Source organism: Labeo rohita, chromosome 2, assembly GCF_022985175.1.
Source record: "Labeo rohita strain BAU-BD-2019 chromosome 2, IGBB_LRoh.1.0, whole genome shotgun sequence".
In the NCBI taxonomy this organism is placed as follows: Eukaryota; Metazoa; Chordata; class Actinopteri; order Cypriniformes; family Cyprinidae; genus Labeo; species Labeo rohita.
Genome location: NC_066870.1, coordinates 8,602,978 through 8,629,338, shown reverse-complemented (window position 1 = coordinate 8,629,338; position 26,361 = coordinate 8,602,978). Strand labels below are relative to the sequence as shown.

At 36.2% G+C, this 26,361-nt stretch overlaps 1 protein-coding gene across 2 annotated transcripts in view; it reads left to right on the top strand.

The window, feature by feature from the left end:
• Window positions 1-3,080: 3,080 nt before the first annotated feature.
• Window positions 3,081-26,361, top strand: part of mmp16b (matrix metallopeptidase 16b (membrane-inserted)) — a 33,677-nt gene continuing 10,396 nt past the window's right edge. The window contains exons 1-4 of one of the 2 annotated variants that reach the window (XM_051094871.1): window positions 3,081-3,476; window positions 17,771-17,919; window positions 19,682-19,801; window positions 21,668-21,972. In XM_051094871.1, coding sequence (XP_050950828.1) covers window positions 3,357-3,476; window positions 17,771-17,919; window positions 19,682-19,801; window positions 21,668-21,972 — 694 coding nt within the window. In that variant the 5' untranslated portion in view covers window positions 3,081-3,356. Of the gene's footprint in view, window positions 3,477-17,770; window positions 17,920-19,681; window positions 19,802-21,667; window positions 21,988-26,361 lie in introns of both variants that reach the window. The other variant, XM_051094866.1, reaches the window with a different exon arrangement.

Genomic DNA, 26,361 nt, shown 5'->3' with positions numbered 1-26,361 from the left:
TTTTACATCACGTGGATGGCCAGGTGCATGTGCATCACTTACATGGGGAACACATGGCACCAGGATGCACTATGGGAAGAAGGCAAGCTGGTGGAGGCAGTGTGATGCTTTGGGCAATGTTCTGCTGGGAAATCTTGGGTTCTGTCATTCATGCGGATGTTACTTTGACACGTACCACCTACATAAGCATTGTTGGAGACCATGTACACCCTTTCATGTGTATGAAATGTGTATGAATTTAACAATATTCCCTGGTGGCTGTGGCCTCTTTCAGCAGGATAATGCACCCTGCCACAAAGCAAAAATGGTTCAGGAATTGTTTGAGGAGCACAGCAACGAGTTTGAGGTGTCGACTTGGCCTCCAAATTCCCCAGATTTCAATCCAATTGAGAATCTGTGATGTGTTGATGTGCTGAACAAACAAGTCCGAACCATGGAGGCCCCACATCACAACTTACAGGACTTAAAGGATCTACTGCTAACATCTTGGTGCCAGATACCACAGCACACCTTCAGGGGTCTAGTCAAATCCATCCCTTGACCGGTCAGGGCGGAGCAACACAATAGTAGGAAGACAGTCATGTTATGCCTGATTGGTGTGTGTATATATTAATGAAGAGTTCAGATGCAAAAGCCTCTAAATCCATCTGATGTATTTCTTTAAAATGAGCATTTCTTTCTGGCTACTTTGTATAGGTTTCTATGTAAGTACCGGTACTTCTGATTGGGCTGAGGCTGGAATTTAGCGAGTTTGAAGTAAAAGTATTTGATGGACGTATATTATGTGACAGGAGCATTCACTCAGTATCATTATCTTATTTTTGACTAAGATGGCTTTTAACTGGTTTTACATCTGAACTCTTCATATATATATATATATATATATCAAAGCATTATGCATACACACACACACACACACACACACATATATATATATATATATATATGTGTGTGTGTGTAATTTTACATCCCCTATAATGACTATACAAGTGGCTATGACTCACTGCATTGAAAGTCTCGAGTTTTTTGATGACTTTTCAATGGAGCTAAAATGCTTGAAATTGTGAAACTGTGAGTTTTCTGAGTACTGTTTTTACCACTAAATATGATTTCTGTAAACTAATTCCACCTCACTTTGAATCTAAAGTACAGAGCTGGGCAAATGATTACACTTGACTTTGTTATAAATTATCTAGAATACCTTTATATCAGATGGTTTAAAAAATGAGACATTATACAACAAAGTGTCTTTGTTCGAAACCTTTTTGGCCTATAGATGTACTAAACAGCTCCTAATAATTACTGTATTAGTAATTAAAAGTTAATAGCTGTCATAAACAGTAACAGTTTAATTTATAAATAGAAGTTTAAAAAACAAACATACAAACATACGTAAATGCATGGTGAAAGGATCTTGTGCATTTTATTTAGATGCCTACAATTCAAATGCCAGTTTGTATCTTTTTTTTTTTTCTATTGAAAAGAAGAATGATGACACACAAACACACAGTATATGCCTTTTGAGCCAGGACTTCATCTTGAATTATTGTCATTCAATTCACAGCACATTTTAAGTGGCTGAGTGCAGCAGAGAGCAGTATCATCATAATTAGTTTGTTTTTCGGATCAGCTGATCAGACTAAATTGCTGTGTTCATCACCGGCTCCTCACCAGCACAACCTCTGTGTGAAAATTAAAACCTTGAGCTTATTTTTAATTGAGCGCTATTAATACCCACAAAACCAGAGGCCACTGCAGATGCCTCTTTATCTTCACTCTTTAATGTGTGAAGCAGAAGAATGCATTTTCTCATGACTGAGCTTTGAAAGACCTCGCCGCCATTATTGGTCTCTGCTCTAATGCTGTAATTTGTCTTGTTGTTACACTGTATTAAATTTCACTGTATTCAATTGTATTAAGTTTTAATGCTTCATTTTGTTGAAAGGACTGTAAACATTTTTATCAAAGTTATGTTTTAACTTAATACTTGTAATAACTTTTTTTTTATTCTTATACAGATAATGGCTACATAATGTGATTTGTCTCTGTTTTGTCTTTTTCTTGCTCTCTCACCACACACACACAGTTTTTCCTTTTGATGTATTTCTGACATACTGAAAAGAAATCTGTAAATTTCTTAATATAGTGAACCACCCCCATCTTGTGGTGGGCATAAAATCTCCGCTGTCCATTCCCAGATCTGACAAATTTCCAACACCCCTCCCCCCCAAATTCTGTGTTACACAAATAAAATAATTAATTATTTAATGCCTCAAAATATTCATGATTAAAAAAAAAAAACAGCAAACACAGAACATTACTACTACTACGCTACTTATTTTATTTATTTTTTATGCTATTTCAGGCTGTTTTAACATACTAGGAATCTTCTCCTGGGGTTTTGTAACGTTTCAAAGGGCCGTTTTTTCGTACGTGTGTGTGTGTGTTTGTGTGTATGTTTGCATATGTGTGTGCGTGTGTGTGTGAGAGAGAGAGACAGACAGAGAGACCTAAAGACAACATATACAGAATGTTCTCTAATGTTTATTTTTAGATTTTATTTTATAAACAAAAACGTTCCCAGTATGTTCTGGTAACTAAAACACTTCCATATTCGTGAGTATTTATAAAAAAAAATCTAGGCTAATTAATTATTTTTTTGTATATAAGGGTTGTAAACCAAATAAAAAAAAAAATTAAAAAATAAATCCTAAGGTTGCACCCAAACAGAAAATAAATATGAAACAGATTGATCAATAATTCCTTGATCCATACACATATTTATTACTTGTTCAGCCCAGTACTCTGGAATCAGTGGTCTATTCATATTATTATGATCTTATTAAACAGAAGGATGCTTGACCGCTGGGAAAACTGACACTGGCCCAATTTAACGGCTGACTGCCAGAGGTTACCATCAGTGTCAGCCGTTTCAGCGTCCCGCCTACCTAAGACCCATTTTTACACCTTCATTGATCTGTGATTGACAGGAGAGAAAAAAAGAATGAAGACGGAATGAATGGTGCCTACTAGTCAACAAGCATCACTGCCCAGTGAGTCAGAGCGCATGCGCAGTGCTTACGCTCTGGATGCTGCTCAATATAGAAAAGCAACCTGCCTGTTCGCCAAGGTAACGCTTCAAAGCAGAAGAAATGCCTCGAAATAGTGCATCATATAGGCAAGATGGAATGTGTATTGCCAGCCAAATGACAAAATGTGCGGACGCCGATGCTTCTCCGCGCTCCGATGGTTTCATCTTTGGTCCAAAATGCCACTTGCTTAACTGACATACGAGGATAGAGACATAAACAGTCATCGACAAAAGTGAAATCGGGAAATCAAGCGAATCTACAAATATGAACAGTACGTTGCTTAAAAAGCGAAGGCTGGACTGTGTGTATGCGGTGCTGTTGTGGCTCCATCACGCTGTGTGGATGTGCTGTTCAGCGGCCGAAGACCAGCATTTCAGCGTTGAGGTAAGAGTGGCCCAACATCAGCATCAGCATCTTTAGCTTGAGTCATCAACACAAAAACGTGAGAATACGCGTCTTGCTTTTAATGACACCTACAAGAACGGGATGTATTGCAGGTCATAAATAAATCAGGACAGCACTTGCACAGAATCACATCGAATCACCTGGTGGATCTGCACCATGTCCCGTCTGAATGTGTGCTATGGTATATACAGCTATCCTGTCTAGTCTAGTCTAATCCGAACTCAGTAAACAGGTAGAGAAGGATGCAATTCTATACTGTTCTATTCTATAATTCTGCATACAGTGTAAAATTAATAGTATAACATAAAAATAGACCAGACTGGAAGACCAGTTTACTTTGTATTACAGAGCAGAGCATAATAATGTGTAATTCCTGTTTACTTTCTATAAAAAAAAAAAAAAAAAAAACAGAGTAGAGTATTATTCCTGTCTACCTTGTTTTATGAATTACGGAATAGAAAAGTATGGACTTTCTTTCTTGTCTACTTATTACACCAAATTACAAAATAGAGTAAAGGTGATTAGGCTACACTTGCTCGTAGAATAAAATGGAATAGAATGCTTCTGTAATACAAAGTAAACAGGAAGTATTCTATTCTATAATTTTACTATATTCTATTCTACTCTGTTCTGTAATGCAAAGTAAACCAGAATTCCATGCTATTCTATTCTGTTCTATTCTATTCTAAACTGAAATGGTATTCTATTCTATTCTATTCTATTCTATTCTATTCTATTCTGTGTTTTGGCATACTGAACAAAATCATTTCTAATACATAACCTGTAATACAAAGCAAACTGAAATGTTATTTTATCTCATATAGCCATATTCTATTATTTAGTGTATTTAACAAAATAGAATAGCATTCCTGTTATTATTAGATTAAATTAGACTTGATCAGAATAGAATATAATAGAATGCTGCTATTCTATAGAAGTAAACAGCAATGCCGTTCTATTCTGCCATTCTTAGTAGTAAGAAGAATTCTATTTCAATTCTATATTCAGTTTTATTTCAGCCTATTCTGTAATTGTGTACTGAGTAAACATGAATTCTGTTCTGTTCTGTTCTATTCTGTTCTATTCTATTCTATTTTATTCTATTCTATTCTGACTTGTATACTTCAGAATGGAATTCTATTCAGTTTCGTAATACAAAGTAAACTGAAATGCTATTCTATTCTGTTATGTTCTGTTCTATTCTGTGTTTTGGCATACTGAACAAAATTATTTCTATTCTGTAATACAAAGCAAACTGAAACGTTATTCTATCTAATATAGCCATATTCTTTTATTTAGTGTACTGAACAAAATAGAATAGCATTCCTGTTATTATTAGATTAAATTAGACTTAATCAGAATAGAAAAGAATTGAATAGAATGCTGCTATTATATAGAAGTAAACAGTAATGCCATTCTATTCTGCCATTCCTAGCAGTAAGAATTCTATTTTAATTCTATATTCTATTTCAGCCTATTCTGTAATTGTGTACATGTACATGAGTAAACATGAATTCAATTCAATTCTATTCTACTCTACTCTACTCTATTCTGTTCTACTCTATTCTATTCTATTCTATTCTATTCTCTTTCCGAATTCTGCTACTAGATGGAAACTCTATATGAAACATACGTTTAAACATGCTTCATACTTAATCGTACACTGTTACGCAAGTTTAATTCACAAGCTCTTAACAGTGCAGAGGCTTGAGTGAGAGAGAGATCAGCAACAATCAGAGATATTGCTCCTTCCTCCGGTACAAATCCATTCACTCAGAGATGACAATCACACGCCTCTGACTGGCCGTGCGATGATCAATGGGGTGATAGGGCAAGTAAGACCTCGATTCACTCAGTGCTACTCAACCGCAGACTTTTGTGATAATGTGAAGCACATAAAGATTATGTAAGTTGCTTAGCAACTCTCCCTCAAACTCCTTTGGGCTGGAATGGGCACAGATGTGATGTTTAGTGCTGCTGGCAGAGCTGGTTGACATTGAGAGAATTTGTCACCCGCCCGATTCTGTTTGGCTGGGAGGCGAGGGTTGTAGAGGGCGCTGTGCCAATGGATCAGCTCATGGTGGACATGGTATTGTCATGATAATATTGATGCTCTTTTGGAGCAGACTGTATTGATGAAACTGTCTTTCACAAAATTACAATAGCACCAGTAGGACAGAACTATTTAAATGCTAAATTAGTGGTCTTTGCTTTCTTGGTAACTAGAACCTCTTTCTTCTTTTCAGTTCTTTGCCACCCATGTAGCTCCTGTGTGGTTTTTTTTTTTTTTTTTGCTGGCAGGGCTGCAGTGGTTGGCAGCAGTTGTAAGTTGAGTGCACAGGTCAGTGGTCTTTGGGGAAGAGAGAGATTGTGTGTGTGAGAGAGATGAGTAATGACTGCTCGGAGGGGGGACCTCTGATCCTGAACTAGGAATAGACTAGAGAGCGCCAGGTTCAAGGATTCAGCGGTGAAATCAAGATTGGGCCCCCAGGGCTTTAATTACGCACGTCTCTCAAATACAGGTGCAAATGTGCTTAGCTTAGTGCTAAGTCAGTAACAACATGTCATGTAGCTCTGGCTCTATATGTGATTAATAGGGAGTAAGGGGTTGTTGCTATGTGCTATTGACCACTGAGCTACTGTAAACAGTCATGCGTCTTATTAATGGTTTGGATAAGTGGGTGTGGGTTTTGTGAATGATAGAAGTGGACATAAAAGTACAGAACCATAATCAATCTAAATGAAGTTTTAAATGCATTTGAGTTTGTCATAATGTCATGAAGCAGGAGAGATGCAATGAACCACCAACACACTCTTATTGGCAGTTCTTAACTTTTTTTTTTTTTTTGGCAAATTGGTGCCAAACACATGAATTCATACAATCTCATTTGTGCATTTTCATATGATCTATGCTTTATTGAGTTAGGTTTAAGAGTGGATCTTCATGCTTACTCTTTTCTAAAAATCATGTTTTCGTATAAATCAAATCATATGAATTTGCCAACTATTTGCTAAAATGTTAAATTCTTACGTATTCTATGAGATCGATTCATTCACATGAATTCTAGCCATTAATTATAATTAGTAACTTACAATGTTTTTATTCAACTGTTGTCATATCAAAAACATTAGGCTGCTTTAGCCTTGTGCTGGAGCTGGTTTCGGGCAATGAAACTAAGCATGTAAATAATTAAATAAATTAGCACTAAATTTTAATTAATAATATCATGTATCGGCTATCTCACAGACTGACGAAATGACCCAACACTATAATAGCATATTAACTCACCCTCCACGCATCGGGTGTATATGACGTCCTTCTTTGAGACCAATCCAATCAGAGTTATAATAAAATTATCCTGCCACTTCCGAACTTTAGAACGGCATAGATGGGTGTTTCTCTTCATCAGTCCAAAACAAGTCCAATAAAGTGCATCCATCCATATTAAATAGTGCCTCACATGGCATTTTTGTAAGAAAAACATCCATATTTAAAACATAAGAATCGGAATAGTCTAGCTTGCGCTAACAACTGAAATGACTAAAAGTACTGAAACACCGTCTAAGCTGTTCGCCAATCACAACGCACTGGGACAGCTAATCAATCACAACACATTTAGTTTTTCGGAGGGCAGGCCTTCATCAAACCTGGAACTAATCGAGCCATTTGTGCCAGGCCGGGGAGAAAGTTATTGTAATAATGTAAATTATGTGAAAAAATGCGTTTTTGAACCACCAAGCCAGCGCATGTTCTACTTCACCCCCAAAACAAAATCAAGACTTTGTGGAAGAGCATAATAGGATGCCTTTAAAATCACAATTTTTGTTTTTAGAGCGTTTGACCGATTCTCGATTTTTTATGATTTTTAACTAATCAACTTAAAAATGTAACTACAATGTTATTCAAGTAACTTTTTCTTTTCTTTTTCTTAACTAATCACTTAAATATCTTTGTAGAAAAAATGTATTAACTACAACTACATCTTGTACAAACTTGTCTTATACATATTATATGTTTAGAAATAATACGAGGAAAATGCTTTTAAAAAAATCTTAAAAGTCAAGGTAATTCAAATTCAAAATAACAAAGGTATAACACCAGCAGACTGTTATTAACTATAAATGTTCTGTAAAAACAATGAACAGCGGCTTTCAGCCTGCCATCAGGATGCGAAGGTGAAATATCAGACATACAGTAATAGTTCTTGACAGTTTTGTTATTTGATTGTGCTGTTTTTCTATTGTTTTTTTCTATGTAAACATGGACATGTTTAACTGTTGCATTCGCGTCTCTTGCAGCATCTCATGCATAAAACAGCATTCTAAAAACGCAGTGCTCAAGTTAAAAGAAGTTCTCGCATCTTCTTGCATGTTTTTCCTATTCCACTGCCTGAGTCGCATCTTTCTCAACACAAAAGCGCATTCTGTGTGAATGGTGCCTAGTGATATGAGCACGTCACACACGAGCGGTTAATCATGTCCGCTGACATGCCGTTTTTACTCTTATCATTGGCATATTGTCAAAGTGTCAAATTCTAACATTTGGTAATATTTCTATTCAAAATCATGATTCCTCTTTTTCTAAAAAATAAAACTGTCAAAACATTACATCCGAATTAACTGATAAAATCAGAAAAATGGCCCAGCCCTACCTACAGCATAACACCACCACTACCAGGCTGTCCCTGCCTAACAGTGCATCAGTGTGCCATAGCCTATGCTGGTAATCCATGCTCGGCTATCAACGTGATGCACCAAGAATGTTGAATGTTGATTCGTCAGACCAGGCCACTTCACGGTCCAATCTCAATGATCTTGGGCCCATTTGGCAATAGTGTGTGCAGTTAGCATGGGGACTGTCGGCAACGCAGGCCCATATGCATAAGGCTGTGATAAATTCTGTTCTGTGACACATTGCCCTGGTCACTACTGTTGTAGCTGCTGGTGATTTGACGCACTGTGGCCCTGTGGTCGCTGTGAACAATACGCGACACTCTCTGTTGCCTTCTGGCATCAGTGCGCTACGGACGACACACGGATGGACGGTGGTTCGTCGTTTGGCCATCCGTGCATCACTTTTGATACGTACTCACTACAGCAGCATGTGAACAACACTCAAGGCGCATTGTTTCTGAGATCGAAGTTCACAGGCACTGTGCCATCACAATTTGCCCTTTAGCAAACTCCAATAAATCAGCAGCTTTTCCCATTCTGACACAGAACACTCTACTGAGCGAAAGCCAGTCCTCCGGTGGTTTATACGCTGCTCCGTGAACTGCACCTGCAGCACCATTCGGTTGTCAGGAGGGCTGGGGGTGGACATAATGTAATGGCTCATTTTCTCATGAGATCGGATTGGAAACACTAAATGGAAGTTAAAATACTCACTGTTTCAGTAGTATAGCCACATAAACAATATGTGTTTTAGTGTAAAAAAAACGTTCTAACTAACTTTTACTGTGTAAAGTAAAACACTCCTTTAGATTGAAGAAGAGACTTGAACCGGAACACTTTAGCAATGACCTAAAAACACCATAAGCTTACAGCCAATCACATCAAGTTAAAAAACACTTAGCAACTACGTAGCAACATATTGGCAACCATCCACAACAGCCCAGCATCGTAAGCTTTGCATTGGCAAGCTCCAAAAATCAGTTTGATATTGCTAGTAGAAAATGCAAATAAACCAATTTTCACAGGATCGTTGACTCATGTGGGGCTGAAACCTGTTTCAGCTCATAATGCACACCATACACACACTCATGTGCTTACAGCTGATTAAAGCCATAGAAAGTGGATAAAAAGGGTTGTTTGGCTCAGCAGGAAGTTGCAGAAAGAAAAAGGAAAAGGGGGTGAGATAGAGACAAGCAAGAGAAAAGGAGAAAAGATTAGTATATTCCTGGCTGCTGGTTAGTGGGCAGACTATAGCAGTACTTAAGGTTTTACCCCTCTGCCATTGGTTAGTTCTGTCACTGACCCCTAGGAAACTGATGGCGTTGTACTCAGGGGAAAATATGGCAGCTTATTTGCACAAAGAATAGTTTGCCTGGAAACAGTAGCACATTTTTGGGTGCAACTGCATTTCAACATACTGACTCCTGTAATTGACTTCATTGATTGGCTTTTGCTGCAAGATGCAAATGAGAGAAGTGAGGGAGAGAAAGTGAGAATGAGCTACAGAGTGAGAAAATTCTGCAGTGGAAAGAAAAGAAGGACATGCTCCCTTAAGCAGAAACAGATGAAGTTGTACTCTGACCAGTTTATGTTCATGCACAGCATGTAGTATAGTAAAATGGTAGATATTCTATGTCACACAATTTGAATGTGACCGTGCTGTACGTATAGAATATGTAAAAGCACACAGTCTCATCTGTCAGTGAAACTGCAGCCTCTCGTCAGATGTCACATTCAAGACATCATGTATTTATGATGGATTTTTTATCTTAGTGGAAACACTCAAGGGTCTCCATAAGGAACACGGTTGTTCCAACGTCCTCCAGAAGGATGTTTTTCATCATCATCTCGTCATGCCCCTTTCTGTCTGTCTCTGCCATCTGGTATAAATGTGACAGCAGCTTCTGGGTAATGATCATTTTCATGTTGTCATGGTAGGGTGAGACTGTGACAGGATGCACACCACCACCTAATGACTAAGCACTCTGAACATCAGGAAAATCTGTTTTGGACTGGCTCGCATTTGAAATCAAACCCCATGTTTTAAAATGGGGTCTCTTCACAGAGAGTCAAATCATTCCTTTGTTTTGCATCTCATCTTTCTGTGGGTAATATTCACTCTTGTCAGATTCTGTCAAACAGAAATAATTCAGGTCTTTTCAAAGTGTAATCATGTACTGAATAAAATCTGTATTATTGTAAATACTACAGACAAATTTTGGAGAGATCATCTGGCTAGTTAGGATGAAATTTGTATTTGTGTCTACCCTTTTTTTTTTTCCTCTAAGAAAAATATTAATGGTTCCTCAACTTGCAGTGTTGAGTGTGTTAAGCCAATTAGTGAAGTGCGTGATATACACAAAAGTAAATAATATGGAATTCTTCCTAACAATATATATCATGATTTACAACTGGTTTCAAAAACAGCTGGTTTTAGCTGTACCAGTATGATTTGGAAAGTATAATAAGTTTTATTATTTTCACTGCAGCTAGGTATAAACAGCTTTTTTATTAAAAGCTGTAAAACAAAATCATACATTCAACTAGAATAAATAATACATAACTGACAACCAGAGACATTTGGCAAGATATGGAATCAAATATTAATCAAATGTTAAGCAAAACACGTTTTTTTAAGTGATGTTACAGTATGTTATATGTAAGACATTAGAATATCATTCAATTTTTTTTTTTTTTTAAGGAAATGAATGCTTTTATTCAGCAAGGACACATTAAACTGTTTAAAAGTAACAGTAAAGACATCAGATAATAAATGTTACAACAATAAATGTTGTTCTTTTAAAACATCTACTTCTCAGAGAATCCTGAAAAAAAAATGTATCATGGTTCCAAAAAATATTAAGCTGCACAATTGTTTTCAACATTGATAATGCTTAGTTCTTTCATGAAACTCTAGATGGCGCAGGCTGACGGGTTGTTAATGTAACTGATCATATTCACATTTATAGGACTTGGCACAAACTGACTGGTTCATGTTGCATAAGCAGCCAATGAGGTTGCGGCTTTACATTTAAAAGGCTCGTAGCATTCACTTGAGCATTTTGCAGTGCCGAGAAGATTAGGCAAATAGTTTGGTGATGTAGGTCTGTGCGCATACCAAGTATGCCAAGTATGCAAATTTCGGAAATTCAGCAAACAGCAGTGTACTTGATAACGTCAGTCAGCCCTGTGTTTACAATAAGACGTAATATGATATCAAACACCGCTGCCTCTTTTTGTTATCATTTAAACATATTAATAGCCGCAAAAATGTAGTTCAGGGAACATACATACGTTGCAGTGAAACAAAATATTATATCAAACCGGATTGCCTCTTTTCATTTTAATTTTAACATATTAATAGATTACTAGTATAAAGACCACCCTTACGAAAAAGAAGCTTATTCAAGTGTGCTATTAGTATACTTCTTTTAAACTAAAAATAGGAAAGTATACTTTCAGTCTACTTTTCATGCACTTCTCAGAAATGTGTGTTTATGTACTTCTTAGAAATATATTTAAAATGACATTTAAGTATACTTGACTTATACTTCAGACTAGAAGTCTAAATATATTCGATCTGTACTTGTGCTCTGAGAATCCATGTTTTCATTTTACATACAGTAGGGGGCACTATTGCACATCTTCTGTACAGAATTACCAAAACACAAGCGAAGAAGAAACTGAAACAACAGATGCTTCCACAAGTAATCTAACACAATCATCCGACATTAAACAGGTTCAAAACTGTGTGTAACGTCATGGAATAAAATGTGACCCATAAAGAAGTAATACTTACAGTATTAAACTACTAAACTAGTAGTTTACTGAGACTATACGTCAAAGTGTACTAAAAATGCTGTTTAATTAGTATTTAATTAGTAAACTATCAGCATACCTATAAGTTACTAAAGACATAGATGTAAACTAGGTGTGTACTCAAAGTTTACTACTCATACTTAAAGTATACTTATAAATATATATATTTATATAATAGAAAGTGGGCCAATTTAGTCCCAAGGAATATTGAAATAGTACACTTACATTTGTATACTTACTATAAAGTATACTTAAAAATATATTTGAACTTTACTTAAGTATATTTAATATAATAAACTTATGTATACTAAAGTATACTTCTTTTTGGTAAGGGCAAAGATTACTGGTTAGATTTACTCAAAACTAATTATATCTTATGTTTAACCACTACAGAGACATCAGAGCCAGCGGCAAATGTCAGAAGGACTAGCCGATTTGAGGCTGCTCTCGTCGGGGATACAGGAGCACTGAGTGCCCGGTAATCACATGGAGCTCACATCTCCAAAATCGGCTAAGCACATTTTCAAATAGGTGCTGTCTTTATAAATAAACCGCAGATTTGAGTTTGAGAACTACATTCTTGCCTGAAATACTTTTAAAACTACATTTCATGACACAATAAAAGTAAAAATGTGAAAAAAATTATGCGAATATTTGGTGGTAGAAATACAATGCTACGTGAAGAACCAATCAGCCTGTTTAGCACCCAAGTCCCACCCCCGAAAGTTCTGGACCTTTGAAAAAGTACTACCTCGTGAGCTGGGATTTTCTGAGGAGCAAATTTTACTTTATTTAGATCCCGGATTTAGATCTAGATCCCTGTGGTGGAAACACACTGAGTACCAGCCCAAAGTCCTTATTTCCTGCGGTGGAAACGGGGCTTTACACTGTATGCTATTTGTGCAGCAGCAGTATCCCCATATGCTTTGGTAGTTGCAACTTCCTGTACTTGCTTGCAGCAGCAATAATCTACAACTACAGCAACAACCAACAGCAGCAGCAGCGTAGACCAAATACATTTACATTGTCATATTCATTGCCATGCTAAAATTTTCAGAGAGTAAGAAATGTTTCTTAAGTAGCAAATCGGCATATTAGATTTCTGAAGGATCATGTGACACTAAAGACTGAAGTAATGTCTGCTGGAAAACCATCACAAGAATAAGTTATATTTTCAAACATATTAAAATAGAAATCAATTATTTGAAACTGTAATAAAATTTCACAATATTACTTCACTTACTTTTTACCTTTTTTTTCTGGTGAACATTAAAAAAAGTCATTAGATACATTTTTAAAAAACCAAAACTTTTGAGTGGTAGAGTATCTTGTATACAATTTGAACTGGACTTGTATTAATTATTTTCTTTTTTTCTCTCTTTCCTTTGTTATTTCTTGGTTGGCTGAATAAATAATTACAGCCTTGAGAAAAGGCTGAAAAAGTGTAAAAACAAATCTTGTAGAGATCAGCTGGCTCGTTCGGTTGAAATTCCTTCGGATGGGGATGTTGGAACACTGTTGGACCATAGAGAAGATGTTAATTATACAATCATGTTTGCTAGATGTTTCATTTTTCACCTATTAAGCCTGTTTTGCATCGCATTGCTTTATTTATCCATAAACATGAGTGTGATAGCGCCTTTGTGTTTACCCGCAGAGCAATCTTAGTTTTATTCGGCACACATTGAGTATATTAACGTGGCAGATTTTTTTTCTTTCATTGACATTTTAAATGCGTATCAGTTTGGCTGAGCTCTGTATTTATAGCTTCACAAGAGAGTGATTAGAACACTCGGAGGATGACAAAGTTGCTTCTATCTATGACTCTTTATCACCATGGTTACACCCTGCCATACCAGACCCCTGCGGCTCTGTAGCACATCTGTGTTTTCTTCATATAAATTAGTAATCAGCCCTTGTGCCGGTTAGAGACGTAGGGTCTGATTAGAGCTACAGAATCAATTTGACTCTCAAATGTTTTTGCTTTCTTATAAGGATAACGGCCTACATAGATGTACTACAGAATATAACCTGTATATATAAAGTCCTTTATAATGTCCTTTTACAAGATACATCTATAACCCTAATACTGCAAAAAATGTGTTTCTTACTGTATATATCCATCTCTCACACACATGTATATTTATGCATCATACATGTACATATATTCAATATGAATGTACAAACATTGATTTATGTGTTGGCTGAGCACTAGAACATTTAGTTTGCCTTTTGTTTATGGATTGTTTCAAAGTATGTTTGACCTCAAGTACATTATCTTAAAAGCTCTTTCCAGCATAATGTTGTTTGGATTGAAATGATCTTAACATGCACCTTCAGAATACCACTCTCCTCGAATCACAGCTCTCATAGGACGCATTATAACAGGCCATTACAGTTCATTGCAACAGCAAAGAGAGTTCATGAAATGCTCTTTTGCTCACACCTAACACTCTCTAGTTCAGAACTGTATACTAACATATTACCCTTATTTCTGCCATATGGTAAAAGTAGTATGCTAGCATGCTGTTTCAAAATAATTCAGCCATTTAAATGCTGAGACTAGCAAAGCTGACATCTTTGGAAGGTCAGTGTGTTACATGTTAAAACTGATGATGAAACTTAAACTGTGTTACAAATGTTTGACTCATTTTAAAAAAGTGTTTGCCAACTAAGTGGCACAAAAATTAACAGAAAAGAAGCAATGCTAATTGCTAATATAATGTGTATAGTTAGTGTACCTTAGATTAACAGTCAAACCTAAATTTATTCAGACACCAGATATAATTTTTGATACATTTTTTTTTATAAAAAAAAGTATATCAAAGGTACAGGACACTATAGTTCATTTATGTAAGTGAGGATAGCAAAATAAAGTAAACTGTGACATATTATACCCAAAAAATTATTCATACAGTAAGACTACCAGTAAAATTCAGGCACATTGACCTGACCATGTTTTGCTTAAATGTTTTTCTTTAATTGCTAATGTGACCTTTTTACAACACAGACTGAACAAAATTAAGCATTGCTTGGTAATTGGTCAATAAAGTATTGATAGTTGTGTAAATATTGTCATACTAACCGTCTGAAGTTTTGGTTGATTGTAATCCATTATATACCTTTCTATCAAAGTTATCTTACATTATCAAGATGAATTTGTTCTGACACAAACTCTGAGTTCTTGTCATAAGTACGTACTTTTAGTAAAAGAGAGGCAAGACACTTCATAAATCCTTTGTTATTGATGTCAAATGCCATGTGGCATGTCCAGTCAAACTCAGCAGTGCCAGAAATTCGTCATTTGGTACCCTTGTGAAAAGCTGATCCCGCTCCGTTAACGCGCTGTCGCGCTCACATCTTATTCAAAAAGATACTCCCGAACATTAGCGTGACACACAACAGCCAACGGCATTTCACAACAGCATGACGAATCGGTCACGAGACACCCAAGAGCAAATAGCATTTCACAAAAAGGCTGTTGAAAGGCTAGCGGCCTTTTTTTGAATTCACGCACAGACAGATTGCAGCAGCACACAGGACGGCGGACGGAGACAAATCAATCCTTTTGCCTTGAAACACTTGGAATATTAATACTTTTTTTTAATAAATTATGAATATAGTTGTATCTGCCTGTTATATCTTGTGTTTTGTTGACAAATGGTTAGGTTTAGGGGCAGGGGTTGGGTTAAATGTGTAAATATTGTAATATAAATAAAACTGTTGTGACTATTTGCATTGACAAAATCACAACATATATGCAATAATAGCAATATTATTACCCAGTATATAATTTAATCATGACGATAAAATCCCCAGTGCCTTTCACATCAGCACACTGACGCCAAGGGTTTCTTATTTAAAGCACTGGAGGACCCTGCACGTCGAAAAATGACGCTGAAGGGGTACCCTAAGCATCAAGAAGTGACACCAAAGGGTCCTGACCAAGCATCAATATGTGAGGAGTTGGGAGTGAGAACATGTTGGAAAAAGATGTACACTCTGGCATACATTTAAAAATAGCACATATTGCAGAAATAATATGCTTTAAAGGAATATACATAAGTGTGAAGTGATGTGAGTGTGAATGTTTTCTGACACCTATTTGCATGTGATTTATGATTAAATAATAAGGTATTAAAGTTGAAATTTAGATTAAATTCAGTGAATTGAGCCACTTAGGTAGGACGTAAGTACATCTTTATATGTAATTTCATAATTACTTCTACTGTCTTTGGCAAAAGTGTACTGTCAGATGCACTGCATTTATGGTAAACTAAGTATTCTTTAATGTTATTGCTACTGAAACTTGTGTCTTCTATTTAAATATATTTGTAATAACACACGTGATGAATTTTATAATATATATTGAAGGATAATTTACAGATAATGTACTCACCCCATTGTCATCCAAGATGTTTATGCCTTTCTTTATGCAGTCGTAAAAAAATTATGTTTTTTGAGGAAACCATTTCAGGAATTATTTCCATACAGTGGACTTCTATGGTGCCCGCGAGTTTGAACTTCCAAAATGCAGTTTTAATGCAGCTTCAAAAGGCTCTAAATGATCCCAGCCAAAGAAGAAGGGTTTTATCTAGCTAAATTTTCTAAAAAGAAAAAGTAAACACTTTTTAACCTCAAATGCTCGTCTTGTCTAGCTCTGCGATGTGCAAGCATACCCTGGGTAATCTGGGTCAATACAGTTAGGGTATGTCGAAAAACTTCCATCTCATTTTCTCCTTCAACTTTAAAATCCTCCTACATCGCTTTTTTTTGTAAAGGGCATTTGACCTTCTTTGCATATTCACTTTGTAAATAATGGTTCGGTACTTCTGCAGTGATGTAGGACGATTTTGAAGTTGGAGAAGAAAATGAGATGGGAGTTTTTCGATATACCCTAACTGTATTGACCCAGATTATTTGATTATAGCATTTGAGGTTAAAAAAAAAAAATGTAAATTGTATTTTTTTTTCTTTAGAAAATGACATTGTTTTGCTAGTTAAGACCCTTATTCCTCAGCTGGGATCGTTTAGAGCCCTTTGAAGCTGCATTACAACTGCATTTTGGACGTTCTAACTCACAGGCAACATTGAACTTAACTATATGGAGATAATTCCTGAAAGGTTTTCTTCAAAAAACATAATTTCTTTACGACTGAAGAAATAAAGGCATGAAAATCTTGGATGACAATGGGGTGAGTACATTATCTGAACATTTTTGTTCTGGAAGTGAACTTCTCCTTTAATATGTTAATATACTTTTAAGGTTTGAAGTACTCTACAACTGCACATTCAATACGATTAAGTGCACAAGTGTATGGCTGATATGAATAAATATTTAGCCCAGTGTTTCTCCTGTGTGTTTGCACGGTCATTCACAGTTATGCTGCTGTTTATGCATATACAATATTTCTGATATTCTATTTAAACTATTATCATATCAGTTATTTGCATAGACTGTTACACCTGTGTGGTTCATGTTAATCAATTGCAATGTTTGATTCTATGGACATTTTTGTTACTTGTGTATGCTAAACAATTTTGGTATCATGTTGGGTTACTATTTAATGTCCAATATGCAATCTTGGTCCTCAAGCAAAACTGAAAATTGAAATAATTAAAGTCAGAGTCTCTGAACCCCTAGCCATGTAGGCTTCCTTCCAAGCCTTGTGAGGGCATGTTTAGCTTCTTATTCATTATTTTGTTGTTCAGGCTACAGCTGAGCTTTGGGGTTTAGCTGAGGACATGTTGTCAGATTATATTTGTTCTATATTTTGCAGGCGTGGTTACAGAGGTATGGCTACCTCCACCAGACACAACCTAACATGGCTGTCCTGCGATCAGCCCAAACCATGCATTCTGCTATTGCTGCCATGCAGCACAAGTATGGACTAAACATCACAGGGACTCTAAACAAGGAGACTATAAAGTAAGTACTCCAGTCCTAAGCATGCATACATACAGTAAAGTCATACATAAAATGCAATGACATACTGTAAATACTGACTACATATTGGTCTTCAACCCTGCTCCTGGGGACCCAATGTCCCGCAAAGTTTCTTTCCAACCTGTTTTAGCACACCTGACTTTTCAAGTGATTCTGCAGACCTTGATTAGCTGGTTCAGGTGTGTTTGATTAGGGTTGGAGCAAAACTCTGCAGGAAAGTGGGTCCCCAGGAGCACCTACATACCAGGCCCATTCATACCAGACGTATGAAGCTGTTCCGTTTGTGAATGAAAATGGCCTTGTAAAATGCCAGCTGTTATTTATTGTTACTAAACCTAACCCTAAAGTGCTATTATTTGAATTCTATTACAGTCTATAACAGTCTGGATATGTACTTCTTATCGTTCTGTTAGTTAATGGTAATTTCTGTTAGTTTACTACTCAGTAAATGTACCTTGTAAAAACAAACCATTTCTCTTACAAAACCCTTGTCTTGTGCAACTGCTGCTTGACCCAGTTACTTTCTAAATGTTGCATGGTTAAATGTTACTGTGATAAAGGTTAATGCAAAAATGGCTAGAATGGTGTTATCTAGGGAACATCATCACACCACATGAGTATCTATTTATATAAATATGTATTTATATATATAAATAGACGTCACTCCCTCTGATATTATGCCAGAAGCAAAGAGGGAAACATTGAAATCATGTTATTTTATTTGCAGTAAAATAAAAAATCCTTTATAATGCATTAAACTGTAATGGTAATGAACAAGGACATGCATCCAGTTTTCCAAAATTTCAATAAAACTCTAAACATTAGCTCTATTAAACAATATGACTAAGTCCAGTATCTGTTTTCCATGGCAGTTATATCAGTAGTAAGTATTGTTCAGAAGAAATGGGACACAAATGACACTGTTTCCAAGAAATGAGTCATTAATTAAAGAATTTCATGTTTGATTCAAATTAATCACCTTTTCTTTGGCCTGAAAGTTTCAACCCTGGTCTCTGATGTTTAGCTTGGACGCCATAAGCCATTTTCCAATCTAAAATGTTTTGAGAACATTTTCTACTGCTTGTGTAAGTTATTTGAAGAGGACTGCACTGTCTTATGAAGCATGAGCACTCTCTGTTTGACCTTGGAGTCAATTTTATTCTGCCTTTAAACAGTTCTTTTTATTCTCTTTGTGTCTTTATGTTATGGTTTATTGATGACAAGTTGAAGATGAGGCACTGATTTTCACATTCAGTGATATAAATAAATATATTATCCTTTATCTGAACATCTTGTGCTAGTGTGTTTGTAATTGCTAATGAAAGTAAGCTGTAATGCCAAAATTATGTAACTTGCAGTAAAATAGAACAGCATGTTTCAAGAGCAATTTTCTATGACACTTGGGATATTGTGATTTTGATGACTGTAATTTGGTGCTGAATGTCTGTGATATTGACGTGTTTTGTGCATGAAATGTTTTTATGTATCTCCATTGTAATGCATTGACTTTAAGTACTGCAGAATATATATACATACAAAAACAGAGTAAACACAAGAACGCTGATTCATTTTAAAAGTCTGATGAGTATTCTGATGAATGAACATAGAAGCGGTTATTTAAGTCCATTCAGACACTTTTATAATTATGCGTTTAAGCAGCAACGTTATGCAACCTAGTTTTTAATGTGATGAAGGGCAGAAGTTATCTCACCCCTCATCCCTTTGCTCTTTTTTTCTCCTCTAGCTGGATGAAGAGGCCCAGATGTGGGGTACCAGACCTGCTTGACGGCAAATCTGGATCCCGCAGGAAGAAGCGCTATGCACTAACTGGACAGAAGTGGCAACGCACACACATCACATACAGGTTAGAGACATGATGCCTCTGTCAGTGTTAATGATTTAACAATTTGGTCTATAAATAAAACACAGACATTAACAGACAGAACTTTGAAATGAAATGCTCGAAATGTATCATGGAGCTTTAAATAAATTGTCTTAAAGGTACAGTTGTTTTAAAGGCACAGTAGGCTCATGTGAAGAACTTCTGCATTTCCAGAGTTTGCTGAACTCTATCCATAAATTGGAAATGACAGCATTAGAGAAAAGTGTAGATTGTTTATTTTTACACTTTGGATTTACTACTATTTGGATCAATTATTAGGTTTGGTTGCTATTATTTGACTCCACTGTCCTTGACCGTTCTTTACTTTGCTTGATGTTACTTCCTGTTAACATATCATCTGATATCTTGTGTAAACACTGGCCTCTGTCTGATGTTTAATTCTTAATAAACCAAAACCCGATAGGTTGACACAGACATACGTCGCTCAAATCGTCCTGTCACTGCCATCCCATATGCTGCACTGCACTGAAGACACAGCCAAGCATATAATAACCTCCAGCATTCACTCTTTAACCTTCAAGAAACATATTTGAATTCCCCGAAGATTACCTTCTAAAGGGCTTGGAGGAAATAGAGTGTTCTCTCACCTCAATTTAGACTTTCCCGGTTACAGCGGGCGATAACGGAAATGATTTATTCAAATCCTGCTTTTTTTAATTGATGGGCCACCTATGCAAATGGAATGTAAATGAAGACAGGCTTGGCAGTGAGTGACTGGCCTCTATAGAGAAAAGTCAGCTGAGATTTTCAGGGCCTCTCAGTCTGTTAGAGGAAGATAAAGACTTCAATGTGGGAAATTCAGCAGAGATGCCAGTCTAAGGGCAGTTGGTGCAGTTCACTTTGGAAATGAAAATGCTCTTTCTTTTCTGTGATATTAACACATAATAGTGAGGGTTTTTGCACTGTGACATTTGATAGTGGTGGATTTCGATCATAGTGAAGGTTTTGATGTTAATATCTTATTAAATCTAAAAAAAAAAAACAATCTCACCTAGGCACAGTTTCAAGTATTTAAGTATTGCTGAAGATACTACATATACTCTAACAGAGACTAATTCCCCCTAATACCAGAAGAAACTGCATACATTTTGTTTAATGAGACAACATTAGTAAGACAAATTAACTAAGACAAATGGGCACTTAGTAAGATAAATTAATTCGGAAATTAAAGTAAAACATATATTAAAATTGTTTTTAGCAAACACAAATCAGACTAGATATCTGAATATATGAGATGCTTGATTAAACAAGAACACTGTAATAAACAGAAGTAAAACAGAAGTTGAACAGAAAGTTTAAAGTTTGCTCAACTTATGGAAGAATTTGTTGTATCAGCCTAAATTTGAACTGTGTTTTTTAAACAAATGTAACACAGTAAGCTATTCAAATAAGCTTACATTTGAAGCTTAGATGAATGTTAATATTGTGCATTACTGATGTAAAATATGTTGTTTTGGCAGACTTTAAACTATTTAAATTTGTCTAATTCATATACAGTTGAGGTCAAAAGTTTACATACACATTCCAGAATCTGCAAAATGTTAATTATTTTACCAAAATAAGAGGAATCATACAAAATGCATGTTTTTTTAATTTAGTACTGAATAAGATATTTCATGTAAAATACGTTTACAAAACAAAATTACTTAATTAGAGATTGAAATTACAAAAATGGTTATTTATCTGCATTCTGTGCCTGTCAAATTACAGCATTTGTAATTAAAAGCTCTGAAGTACAAAGTTTCATGGCATAAAGTGGACAAAGCAATGACTTTGTGTTTATATTTACCATTAAATATTGTTTTTTTCTGTTTGTTTTGTTTGTAGCATTAAAAATGTCACTCCTAAAGTGGGAGCACGAGAAACGCATGAAGCCATTCGCCGGGCGTTTGACGTATGGCAAGGTGTCACACCGCTGCGCTTTGAGGCCGTGCCCTACAGCGCTCTGGAGAGCGGCAAACGTGACGTCGACATCACCATCATCTTTGCCTCGGGGTTCCACGGTGACAGCTCTCCTTTCGATGGAGAAGGAGGTTTCCTGGCACACGCTTATTTCCCAGGGCCGGGCATAGGGGGCGACACACACTTTGACTCAGATGAACCCTGGACGCTGGGCAACCCAAACCATGATGGTGAGAGAACGGCAGGTTAGGCCACATTTTCAATTTCAACAATTAACACACAAATAAAGTTGCTGTTTCAGCAGGAATGCGAAAGTGACAGAACAGCTAAATCATTAATGACATCTGGAGATTTTCACGAGAACCGCTGAAAAATAAGTCATTTCACAATGTGTAATAGCTAAAGCTAAAAGCAATTCTGCAAAACAAGACTCGCTTAAGGTAATTAGTGCTATAATTTACATGCTGAAATGAGAGTTTTAATGAACCGTGCTGTTTGTAGCTTTGCAAATGCTAAGGCGACTAAACCGCTGCACCACCTGTGCATGGTATTTAAGTACAAAATCAGCACCATATTCTCAGCCAACTTAAGTAGCCACTAAATGTGGTGAAGTCAGTAAAACCATATGTCATTTGTTAACACTTTTCAGCGAAGTTCTATGTGTTAACATTAGTTAATGCATTAGGTATCATGACCTAAACATTTGAATGGTAGCGTACATAGTGCAGGCTGATGGATCATTTACATGCCATCTGTTAGCAATCACATTATTTATTACGTAGCACAACCTGACTGGCATTTTTTTTTTTCTTTTGCATTCACTGTCATTACTTTGCCCTGTTTCCATGCACTGCAGACATGTTAACTTTTATTACTGATGATAGAAAGCATGTGGTAAACTGGATTCTACTGTAAAGACATATCCAGACATGTGGTGTAGTCGAGAACACTTTTCACATTTAAAGAGCCCATTCTAGATTGCACTGGTAGTGTTAAGTTGCACACTCCCAATAAAGTCTAACTTGTTCACTCATGAAACTCTGGATGGTGCAGGCTCATATATCCTTCTTACATGCAATCTGTTAGCGATCACGTCGTTTATGGCACAAGCTTAGTGGCCTCTACAGCCAACAGGCATGGCACCAGATTTTTTTTTTTCTACCGGGGCTAAGGGGGGGCTAGACCAATATGTGGGGGTGATAAGAAAACAATGAATATTCATGACGTCAAAGTTACTTAATGAAGAATTTGTCTTTTTTTTTTTTTTTTAAATAAAAAAACAGCCATGGTACATACCACATTTAACAGAAGTATAGTTTTAAATTGTATTTGGTGAAATAATAGGTAGATACATCGAAATAGACACAAGCGTAATACAAGTGACCAGAGCCCTGCATTTCAGATCGAGGCCGACGGGCAGCAGCAAGCGCAAGCGCCTTCAGCGCAGTTTAAAGAGTTTCGCGAATCCGTGATCAAGCACACGCAAAAAGCTGAAAAACGGCAAAAAGCGCATTCTCTTTGTTTTCTTTATTTTATAAAAGCATAACGTTTTATTAATATTGTTAGGGCGCATAAATTAAAGTAGACCCTTTACAGATATGAATAATGTATTACTCTTACCTTTATGAGCACAAAAGATGGCTTATTTTAATAATAATGTTTCCAATGCAAGTGATCGCGCTGGCGCCTCCATGTCCTGTAAAGCGTGCTTTAACTTCCACTCTCCGCACAAACGATTGGATATGTCTCTAACAGTGCACATTTATATATAAACGTTTAAATTAACATTGTGATATGCTTGAACTGTTTAATATCTATTACCTATATTTGGTTAAAAATACATAGATTAAAATGCATTTATATTTAGATTGAGTGAAAGATATAGATTGTACTGCATGTTAACTTGCTTATTGTGCCCAAGAGCATAATTTATTGAGCCCATATGTCTTACTAACAAGGAACTATGCTTCTAACCACAGGTCGAGCTGTTTGCGAATGTTTGTTTGAACTATGGTTTCGGGAAACACTGAATCGTTGAACTATGTTGGTAACGACGGAACTTGCGATGCTTTTGGGAAAAGCACCCCTGGCCGCTTGGTTGTTACTTTAAGAATCAAAAACCTATATTTAACGAACAAAAGATGCTTCAAAAGTTTTTTTCTAGCCCCGGTGTAGTGCCATTACTGACAGCCAATGAGATTCAGTGTTTGGTCCTGCAGTGGGATCCCCTTGAATCCTTCACCTCCCCCAGCTCCACCTGTCTGATTCTGCTACAAGATTTATGTATGCCTATTATATCTAGTCCACCAAGACCAAATACAGTAACATTTACATATCCATTAACATGCTAAAACTATTTAAAGCGTTATCATGATTGAAATATCCTTAAATATCTGTTCAAATTAGGGCTGCCCCTTAATAGTTGACTAACCGTTAGTCGACGAGAAAGGGTTTGGTCAACCAAAATTTTATTAGTTGCTTAGTCGCAGAAAAAAAAATCCAGAGAAAGTGGCGAAATCACAGTCAGTCCGTGATAGACAGATCGTTAAAAGCTGATCTATGTGGTAATACAGTACATCGGGCAGGACATCCAAACGTTCACCGATCATTCATCAACCTCAAATATGGCTTTTCATCTGAACTATGTAAGTAGTAGCAATTTTAAATGGCCGCTCAATCTAATGTTAACCTAGGAAACAGTAGCGCACTTACTGCATGACAGATGGAGGTCACTTGCTCTTAAAATACTCTGTCATTTTTGGTCATACAGATAAAAGTAATACAGCTTTCGAATCGGTAAGGACAAATATTCTCAGATTATGAAATCCATATGAAACATGCATACAGGCTACGTCACTACGTCAGAACTCCTATTATGATATAGATTTTTGAGGTGTACTCCTGTCATAATTTAATCTATGTTCCTACATAATTTGTAGCAAATAACTGTGGTGAAATATCTATTTAGGAGTCTTAGACCTTTTCTAAGACTGATTCTAAGATGATACATAGTTTGTCATGATTAGATTAGGATTTATTTGATATATAATAAAGTAAACTTTTACTGAGGGGACGGGTGACAGTGAAAAGGTTAAAGCGTTAATTCTAGATTGAGTTGGAGTGAAGTTGCGCACTCCCAAACAAGTCTGACAGATTTCAGTAATTTTTGGCATTCTCGACTGCTTAAAGGCACAGTATGTAAGATTTTTGCATTCAAATATGCCAAAAACTACTACGACAGTGTTATATATTTTGTTTACTTGTGTACGTACTTTACCCCAAATGTTTCCAGCTCTTTGTAAATCCAGAGAAACTTGCGATTTTAACCAAGGACACAGTCTGTGACTTTGCGTCGACTGACATACCAACTGTGTGTGGTATTTAAGTGCAAACTTAACACCCTCTATTCTTTAAATAGCTTAAGTAGCCACTAAATGTCATTTGTTATCACTTTACAATAAAGTTCTATGTGTTAACATTAGTTCATGCAAGAGGTATCATGAACAATACTTTACAGAGTAATGACAGTGATCAGGTTCTAAAACAATGCAAATAATCTTCTTATTTATAGGGTATTTTCCCCTGTATATGTCTTTGTGTGCACATGTTGATGTTTGTGTCTTAGTCAGGTGTCAGCTTTGTTTGATATGTAGTATTTGCGTTATGGTCGCACCCATTAAATGAGAGGTAATCAGATCCGTCTCTTCACTGCGAGCCGCACTTAGAGGCACTCAGCTTTAATTACCTGGGCAAACTGGATGCAGAGAGCTTTTAAGATGCTCATCTCCTTTCACGAAATGTCTCGGCCCAGACAGTAATGAATGGCTGCGACTACATTCGCTGCTGGCATTTTTACTGCCGCCTGCACTCAGGACCCTCGGCTGTTTGTTTTGCTGCTGTCTCTGATGTACACGTGCCTGGCATAATAGCTTCCCGTGGTTTCAGGCTTCATTAGAGTCACCACAGTCTATATGGACCACACACTGTGTGGTTTTCTTTCTTTACATTAAGGCTGATTGGCAACAACATGTTACAAAATAAGCAGCAATTAGGAGATTATTTTTAACAGGTCATTTAGAAGTGAATGCCTCCCACAACAATCGCTCACTGTTGGCACATCAGACAAAGCTCCAAAAATGTACCACGAAAGTAGCATATCAATACTGCATATGTGTTATATTCTAAGTGTTTTTAAGACTTGTGCAGATATGTTGGCATGTTCAGATATGTTGTTTGAATCCCTTGTGAAAAAGAAGCTTCCTTTCTAGCACAATTTTGTACTAAAGAGTACTTATTAACGGAAATAATATTCTTTTGTCTTTGAAATATGATAAGTATACTTTAGAATGTACTGACAAGCATTTATAGAGAACTAAAAATATACTTTAAAGTAACTTTTATGTCATAAATTTAAATATATTTGTAATTACACATTTGTAATGATGAAGTTGAAATTCAGTACATTTAAAATATATTCACTTTCAATGTTACATCAAATAACACAGTACATTAGAAATTATAATAATTTACTGCTGTGTTAATTTGTTAGCCAACACATTCACTATGGGGAAAAGCATGAAAGAAGATTATTAAAACAATGCTGTAAAATATACTTTACA